General features: G+C 41.9%; 1 protein-coding gene across 2 annotated transcripts; it reads left to right on the forward strand.

The window, feature by feature from the left end:
• The first annotated feature begins 133 nt into the window (after positions 1-133).
• Positions 134-8,533, forward strand: TYW3 (tRNA-yW synthesizing protein 3 homolog). Of its 2 annotated transcripts, XM_038182658.2 has the most exons (6): positions 142-372; positions 498-581; positions 5,050-5,148; positions 6,008-6,079; positions 6,374-6,507; positions 7,340-8,533. In XM_038182658.2, the coding sequence occupies exons 1-6, from the start codon at positions 199-201 to the stop codon at positions 7,560-7,562; spliced, it is 786 nt and encodes a 261-aa protein (XP_038038586.1). In that variant the 5' UTR covers positions 142-198; the 3' UTR covers positions 7,563-8,533. The 2 variants fall into 2 exon arrangements, with proteins under 2 accessions (XP_038038587.1, XP_038038586.1); XM_038182659.2 differs by lacking the exon at positions 6,008-6,079 and having other exon boundaries at positions 134-372.
• The last annotated feature ends 388 nt before the right edge of the window (positions 8,534-8,921 follow it).

Genomic DNA, 8,921 nt, shown 5'->3' on the forward strand with positions numbered 1-8,921 from the left:
CCGCCCGGGGCAGAGCGGAGGCCCGGGGACGAGCGCCGGCCCCTCCCGCCGGCCGCGTGCCTCCGCCGGCCCCAGCTGCTCGGCGGCGGGGCGCGGCCGGGGGCGGGCGCTGCAGGCCTGGCGGGCCCCGCCCTCGCGCGAGGGAAGGAGGTTTGGGCCTCGCGGGCCCCCGTCGGCCGCCGCGCCCCGCCCCGCGCCATGGCGGCCTTCGGGCGGTGGAAGGCGCAGCGCCTGGCGCGGGCGGACGCCAGCCGTAAGGGCGCCCTGGACGAGCGCGCGGCGCCCGTGGTGCGGCTGCTGAACGCGCGGGCGCGGTTCTGCACCACCAGCTCCTGCGCGGGCCGCCTGGTGCTGGCGCAGGGCGGCGCCGCGGTGAGCGCACGGCGGGGCGGGGCCGGGCCCGGGGGGCTGCCGGGGAGGGACCGGGACCGGGGCCGGGCCGGGCGGGGCGGGAGCCGCTCCTCGGGAGCCCGCCCGTGAGCTGCTGTCCCCGGCAGGAGGACGCCGAGCGCCGCGGGGCGCCGAAGAAGGGCTGCGAGTGGCTGCTGGTGACGCACGAGCCGTGCCGCCGCGACGAGCTGGTGAGCGGGACCGGGCGGGGCGGGAAGGGCCGGGCCGGGCTCCAGCCGCGCCGTCTGCGCGCACCGGGGCTGGGGCTGGGGCTGGCGGCGCGCAGCGAGCGCTCCCTGAGGCGCTGCGGGGCCTGAGGCAGCAGCTGGCCGCCCCTCGGGGGGGAGTTCGCAGCAGGGATGTTTCTTGCCAAAAAGCTCCCTGTGCTTATAATTTTTTCCCGTTGCAGCAGGTATTCGGCCTTTCCTGAAAGGCTCCTGCCACAGGAACGGTGTTGTTCATCTATTCGTTGTTTTTCCTGCTGCTCGGGTTGCCAGCGAGGTATCAGCTGGAGATTAACCCTGGTTTAAATGCCTTCACCTCCAGCAGCAAAATAAAACTGACTTTTGTAGGATGCTTGCTGGTATTTTTACAATGATGACTGAGTCGTTAACAGCCAAGGCTGGGCTAAAACAGAGCAGCGTGTGCCTTGGTCATACCGAATTGCCTCAGGAAAATAGGCATGTGCCTAACACAAGTTCCATCTGAGATGATGCTTGCTCCACAGGTGCAGGATGATGTGGCTTCGTCCTGTCCTCCACCAGTCAGAGCCTGCAGGTTGCAGCGGTAACTGTAGAGTGGGTTACAGAATGGGTCGGTTCTGGTTAACAAATGTTTCTTTAATGGAAGTGATTAATTTCCACAGCCTGTGGCTATTTCTGCTTCATTGTTTTGGTCAGCAGTTTAAGAAGCGACCAAAATTAATTCCTTTGCTTACAGTAAAGGCCGACGTGTTTAGGTTAGTGTGCCAGTGAGTGAGTGTGTTCATTTCATAAGTAGTAACTTCTTCATTAAAAAAAGGTCTTGCTTGCTGTGAGAACAGCCTTCATTTACAAGCAGACACTTGAAAATAGTGTAACAATGAATCTCTTACACAGCATTTTTAATTGTGTCTTAAAATCCCCTGAAATATAATTTTTTTTTTTCTTTCAAAATACTGTGCCTTCTATGTGCATTTCTTTCCATGGTCTGTCCCAGAACTGAAGCAGTTACAAGGTCCCAAATTCCTTCTCTCAAATCACAGCTTGCTCTGCCATACATGTACATTTGCACACATTCATATAAAAAATTTCTTCCAAATATTCTTCACTGGTATTTGTTTTAGCAGAACAGAACTTGCTGCTACTTCCATCAGTATATTTCAGGCTGAGTAGCACACTGTAGGATGTTGCTATTGACTCCTGTGAGAGGAAATGCTCTGATCTTTCCCGTTCCTTTAGCAAGTAAACTCGATTTTTTTTTTAATGCATGAATTGTAAGAAAAATGTCTGAATAATTTTTAAACACCTTTGATAAAGGTTTGCCAGTCCAATATTTAGGAAATGAGAAGGGAAATCAGAATCATATACTCTGATTTGCTTTTCTGCTTTCAAAGTATTTCACTTCACCATGTATGTTAATGAGCATGAGATCTTTATTTTATTTTTATCCCCGTATCCTCCCAGCACTTAGAGAAAAAGCATTATGTATTATTAAGGAGCTCTTCACAAGGTTATTGACGTGACACAAGCATAATCTCAGAATTACACAAGTGACATAAAACTGGTGTATTTCTTTTCCTTCACAATTTACTGGTGTGAGTTTCAGCCGCCTTCAGCTTCGGATTTCTGGATGTGTGTACAGCAGAACTGGGGTAGCCAGCATTTAGCACTTCAGGATATGCACACGCACAGTGTTCAGTTCTACCAGGCCCTATGCATACATAGTTTAATCCACCCGTATGTATGTATGGACCTACAAAGTATGTCCTCAGCTGCTGTTTATTGCTGACAAACCTTTCAAAGTGTTAGTACAGGATACCTCACAAGTACTTGACTGTGAGTGTAAGGTTTCCTACGAGTGCATCATTGCTCATCCCTGTCTCATGAGTAGGTTTTGCCAAATGCGGGGGGCTACACGCTGCTCTTGTCAGATGGTATCTTACCTGGGCTAGGAGCCATACAACATGGAAGTGAAAGTGTTTGCTGCAACACAGACATTTGCCCTTCCTGAAACAGGGGCTGTTTTCTGTGTTAGTAAATGTGCTGCCATGGTTTCATTAAACGATACCAGTCATTTTCTGCTTCCTATCTCTATCAATTGCTCTTGTGGTCGAAAGAGAGGGATTTTCATTCTTGTGAGCTTTCTTACTCACCAGAGACAAATACTTTCTGCCATTTCATGGTAGCAGTTAAACTTTGACTATTTAGACACTGGGTTGGAATCAGATGATCTTCAAGGTCCCTTCCAAAGCAGACAACTCTTTGATTCTGTAACATGAGGTACCTACTCTTGTTCCCAATAAGTATTCTCCCATGCACTTAACTGGGAGCAAGTCTGGGCCTCAAGGTTTGTGGAATTAATAGGGAACTACTGAAAGTAATTTCTCATTAATTTGAGTTTACAGAAACTTAATTGATTTAGAAGCAATAAGGTGATGATTTAAAAAAAAAAATTACCAAAAATGTTTTGTTCCATTAGTAAGCTGTTTGATGAAATAAGTATTGTAAGACAGCTTTGAGGTGGTGCTAACAAACATTGATCATTTCAGCCAATAGGGCTTTTGTAGCTATTTGTATTCTCACTGAAAAGCTACCTCTAAAGTATCTGCTACATTAATTAGCTTTTGCAGGGAAATAGAAACCCTTAAAAACACCCTCACTGGAATCACACACGCTCACACAGCTAATAATGCGCTCTCTGTTATAATGCTTGTGGCAGAGACAAGGCTGTCTAGCTTGGCTTCCAACCACACTACATGCCAGTCGTTTTGCTGAAGCAGGACACTGTCGCTCAGATGGTCGGAACTGAGTTTCAAACAAAGGAAAAAACTCTGAAAAGGCAATGAACGTGTTGATGGCAGATCCTGGCCCGGGTTAAGCCACACGAATGCCGGCTGCTGCGTGTTGGTACCCCTGCTGACACCAGCACGGCCCAGGCAGACGTGCCGTGGCGCGGGGGCCTCAGGGTGCACACAGCCGCCCTGTGCAGGGCCCTGCAGGGGAGCTGCCCCGACTCCGCGTAGCCTTCTGGATAAGGAAGCTTTTTCACCACGTTAGCACACTCTCAAGCAGGGCATGTTCACCTCAGTGGAGCGCTGTGTCAACACAACTGGTTTCCAGGTCCAAGCAAACACTAAGTAAGTTAGCTTAGGTATTTCTGTACAACGCTGCATTATGCACTGTTGGTCACTTCTGTTTCTCATCAGCTTTAGCACAGCCGTGGTTACTTGGCATTTCTTAAAATCTGGCACATAAATTAGACATTCAGGAAGACCTGCTTTCAACTCAAAATAAGAACATTTACAGATGGGATGATGCATAAATATATTTACATATTTTGCAATGCTTAAATGAAAAATGTGTTACTTCAGCAATTTTATGTCATCGTGCCTTAAAAAGCATGTGAATTTGATTATTTCCTGAAGATTTTATTAAATATTTTTGTCTTACAGAAAAGATGAGAGGCTAGATGAAAAAAAAAATCAGGAAAGTCACTGAAACTTCTCAGGTTAATGTAGCAAGCTTCTTAGCACTGCAAATTAAAGGAAGTGAAGGTGAACAAGAACCCTAAGTACAAGCAGTACTTAGGATTAAATCATAAAATGGAGTAAGTAATACAACTGCAACAAAGCAGATCATCTGAATGGAAAAAAAAAAGCCGTATCAACCATTAAAGGTTGTTCTACATAACGATAGCATTGAAAAGTAGAGAAATTGTACTAAAATGACATACAGAATGTCATAGAGTTTTCTCCACACTTGCAAACCCAGAAAAAAAATGTTACTAGCATCTCATTCTGCTACTGGAACTTAGGTCTTAAGGTAGCTTCTTGAATTGTGTAATTAAGTTGTTGGGTTTTGTTTGTTTTTTTTGTCTTGTGTGTTTATATCTCTAATTTCAGCCCCTGAATTGTTTTTCTTTAACTCTGACACTGTAGGCTATGCATTGTTGTTTAAATTAGGATTAAAACGTGATCAAATATGTTAGGCCATATATTCAATTGGCTGATGCCCAGAAAGTTTTCTGAGGTTGAGAAATATATTTCAGAAAGTAAATGTGGTTGTTGGTAAAGAACAGCGTAACAAAACAAACACCTGACTTCTCAGGTTTCATCTGATTGCAGTTAAACAGTCCTCTTCCCATACTGTACTGACTGCATCAATTCATTTGAATATACAAAGAAATAAACAGGGAAGCACGTTAAAGTTTTTGAAGTCTTATCTTACCATGAATTTCTGTTGAACCTAATCAATTTAGAAAACAAAATCGTGGAAATCTGTGGAGTTTTTGTGCATTATGAGCAATGAAAAATTGGAAGCAGCTGAAAGAACACGATAGCTTGGATCTCATTTGCTATGTTTTTAATGTTTGCTTCATATGCTAACTATTATTTTAATTGTTTTGGTACTAACAATACGTATTTACAGTATTAATGTAAATTCTTCATGTATTTTTCAGATGACAGCACTAGAAAAAGCCACTGGTGATGTTGTGTTCAAGTTTGAACCATTTGTTCTTCATGTGCTTTGTCGAGAGCTGCAAGATGCACAGCTTCTGGTAAAATTACATCAAGTAGCAATGTAACATTGTTGGTCTGTTATATTCCTTGCTAGAAAAGTAAAAGTATTGGCTCTTGAGTAAGTTTTAGCACTTGAAAATAGTCCCAGATGTGCTATACGTTTAACAACTATGGTATTAAAAGCTGATGAAGAAAACAGCTTTAAACTTAGGAGAGATCTTGCTGTACTTTTTAGAAAACAAAATTACTTAACTACAGTTTAATCTTCTTCTTTGAAGCAGGTTGGCTTGTAAAAAAAAATAAAATAAATAAATAAAGCAGTGAGCCTAGATTGTTTTTGCTGGCTGAAATTGACTTTTTTTTTTAAATGTTGTTTTGCTACTGGCCAAGCCATTTGGCTCCAGCATTTCAACTAGTTGAGTAGCACCTTTGTCTTCTGCTTTTTCAGTGTGACTCTGGAGAGCAATGCATGACGGTTTTATTCCTTCATTAATGGAGAAGAGAGTTGATTAGGTTCTTTTAAAGTACTGCTGCAGTTTTAACTATGAAAGTGTTGTATGATTGTCTGTATGGTTACCAGCTCTTAAAGATGCAATAGTAAAGTGCCAGGAGAGATGTTAATGGCCCATCTGGATTAATGGTTTAGGATTAGACAATCAATTGGCTGTAGTTCTTTTGAAAACCATCCATAAAAATTTGTGGCACTTCGTGGGTTTGATCTTAAAGCCATCTCAATGTAACTATTACTGCATTAATTCAGGAAAATGGTGTTTTGAATAAATTCATATTTTTTTTCCCCCAAAAACGGAGTTTATAAATCACGTTGCAATGCATTCCTAGTTATTTCTTGCTGTGAAAGTGTATATGACATGTTAACGACATTTATTTGTGCTGCAGCATTCAGTGGCTATTGATTCTGGGTTTAAGAACTCTGGTATTACTGTTGGCAGAGGAGGAAAAATCATGATGGTAAGGACTTACTGCCTTAGCTGTAAAGAATATAAAAAATATTTAATTAATGCTAACCTCAAATATTTACAATTTAGACTGTGGCTCTTAATGTGAAGCACAGCTATGAAAGAGAAAGCTGTTGCAAAGAAATAACATTGTTTTATTTGACAGCAAACTAACTGTGGGGATAAGTTTAGGGGTTTTGTTTGGTTGTTTTGTTTTGTTCTCCTGTGATGAATTGCCCATATTGCTTACATAACCTTCAAAAAAAAAAAAAGTATTCTAGAGAAATCCTTCTCTGTGTGTTTTTAGGCTGTCCGGAGTACTCACTGCTTAGAAGTTCCATTGAGCCACATGGGGAAGTTGATGGTCTCTGAAGAATATATCGAGTTTCTTATACACGTGGCTAATCGGAAAATGGAAGAAAACACAAAGAGGATTGACAGGTTTGTTAGATAATACTAATCCTATTCATGACATCTAATTCCAAAAGTGAAAAATGCATTAAGGGTGTTATTTAAGGGGGGGGAAAATAAACAAACATACCCCAGATGTCTAAATTACAATTTCTTTTTTTTTTTTTTAGCTCAGAAGACTATAAACTATTGAAGCAAAAAACCTATAAGCAAAGAGTTTGCAGACTGTGTATTATTGAGTAGAATTTGTGTTTTTTTTTCCTAATGATTACAGCAGCATTTGTTGTTCTATCTCAGTAACTGTTTCAGAAGTATTCAGAATGCAATGCACACTTTAATCCACTAAATGTTTTGTGTAGTTTTCAAAACCAGTGTGCTTCATGAAGGTGCTAGAAGGCTACGTTCTAGGGGGTCTATATGTTTATTTCCAGACGAGGAACAGAATAAGCAGAAGAGCCAAAGAGCACGAAGATCAAAAGGCTGAGGAGACACCTATATGTACTAAGACCAATTTATTTTTATATGTCCATATGATCATCAGTGCCATCATTCATCAGATATGTGACCTGATAACATTTATGTTTTCTGTAAGATTAATTGGATCTTAATGGGACATGAATGTAATAACTAATAGGCTTCTAATATTTGTAGCATAGTGGCATCACAGAGCAAAGTGGCATGACATACACAAGGACACGTGCTTGTATTTCTAATTTTTCTTCCAGAACTGGCTAGACCATTTCAACATTAGTAAGGATTTTCTTAATATGTTTTGATTGCATTCCAAAAGCACTCATTTCTCAGAGTAGTTTTGCAGATTCTGAGCAAACCAACAAAAATAATTACATGCTTGTCTTTCTAGATTCTACAAATGCTTACAGTTAGCTTTGGAGGCTGACGTCAGTGCAAACAATTTGCATTCTGAGGAGACGGAGAAGTATCACTCGGTGTACGTTCACAGAAGAAAGAGAGAGACCATTCAAGAACAAGATGTACACACCTCTCCAAAGGATCATAGTGAAGAATTAGAGCCTGAGGATGATCCAGAAAGTAACCTTGGTATTTTTGCTGAAATCATGATATAGACTAAGGCATTTGAAAGCAAATGGCAAACTGGATGATAGTTGTAATGTTCTTTATAAGATACTGAAATTGCTCTAGGTAGTAACACTCCCATGGACATTACCAGAAAGAAAATTAATTAAACAGAATTGTGGACAGATGTAATGCCATAGAAGCACAGGAAACAAAACCTCATTTTTTGTTGTTGTTGTTAACAGCACTGTTGAATTAACATTCTCTTACTGTGTCAGTTATCACAGAAGTAACTGGTTTGCTATAGCCTTTGGCCCTGTTCTTTGTAGAAGCATTTCCCTTTCAATTGCTGGGTTTAGGCCTGCTAATTTTTATTTTATTTTCCAGAGGAGAGACTCTAAAAACTGTGTTGTTATCCTTGAAAGTTTTTAGACCCAGTAGGAACTCAGAAAAGTGTGCAGTAATGTAGATGGCTCTTTCAGAAAACACAGCCACTCATTAGTCAGCTGCAGTACAGTACCTGGTCTGGAGGTTAGTACAGGAAAGAAAAACTTAACTATGGCTGCATGCAGACTTCAGCCTGGTGCCTCCAGGATCCTCTCCTAACTATTGCACTGAGCAGCAAGGTTGGCACTGTTTTCCTGCACTTTACTGTTTCAGGTTCTAGCCCCACTGCTTTAATGTGTTCTGCTTCCCTTGGCCAGCAGCTATTGAGTGTTACTTTTCTTTTAGCCAACTCTGTATACTGTTATTTCATTAGCTCACTTAGATACATTTCTATCTGGTCAGCACCCAGCATCAGTCCAAACTGTTGGGCAAAAAGTCAACCAGGTGTATGGGAACAGGCTTTCTTAGCAGGGTATAAAATATTGACGTGCCTTAAATGTTACAGATGTTTGCACCGTTTAATCTGTATATATTCCTGTATTGTCCCTCTGAAAAAGTCAGTGCATGCTGGAGTTTATTTTGCAGAAAAATGATGAATTTGTAAATTTTAGCAACAATGAATTCCAAGCCATTATTTTTATGACTGAGTGGTTACTAACACAGCCTCACAGGACCCTGACTGAAGGAAATGGTTTATTTGGTACAGTTAGGTGGTTGTCATTGTTTCCATTACATAAACCTACATCTTGGGGACACTTTAATTCCACTGTAAAAAATTTGGCATGCAAGGTAGCAGTCAAAGGGAAAACTGAGGCCTTTAAATAGATTCTGAAAGACTGGTTAGACTGTGTCTGCAGTAGCAGGCTCTCCAAAACAAAACAAACAAAAAAAAAAAGCTCATGCCTTTTGTGGAGTTTGTTAGCTTTGTGAACTTACATGCTGAGCACTTTGACAAGGGCATGTGCATCCGTTTGGAGCATGGGAAAGCAAGAGACCAAGATGTCTTTGTGGAGAAACTGTTG

The sequence above is a fragment of the Anas platyrhynchos genome, chromosome 8, assembly GCF_047663525.1.
Source record: "Anas platyrhynchos isolate ZD024472 breed Pekin duck chromosome 8, IASCAAS_PekinDuck_T2T, whole genome shotgun sequence".
NCBI classification, from domain to species: Eukaryota; Metazoa; Chordata; class Aves; order Anseriformes; family Anatidae; genus Anas; species Anas platyrhynchos.

Bases quoted from the DNA above. Each gene is read 5' to 3' on its own strand.
- TYW3 (XM_038182658.2), top strand. From the start codon at position 199: ATGGCGGCCTTCGGGCGGTGGAAGGCGCAGCGCCTGGCGCGGGCGGAC. The intron at 373-497 runs GTGAGCGCACGG...TGTCCCCGGCAG, and splicing joins TGGCGCAGGGCGGCGCCGCG to GAGGACGCCGAGCGCCGCGG. The intron at 5,149-6,007 runs GTAAAATTACAT...TTTGTGCTGCAG, and splicing joins TGCAAGATGCACAGCTTCTG to CATTCAGTGGCTATTGATTC.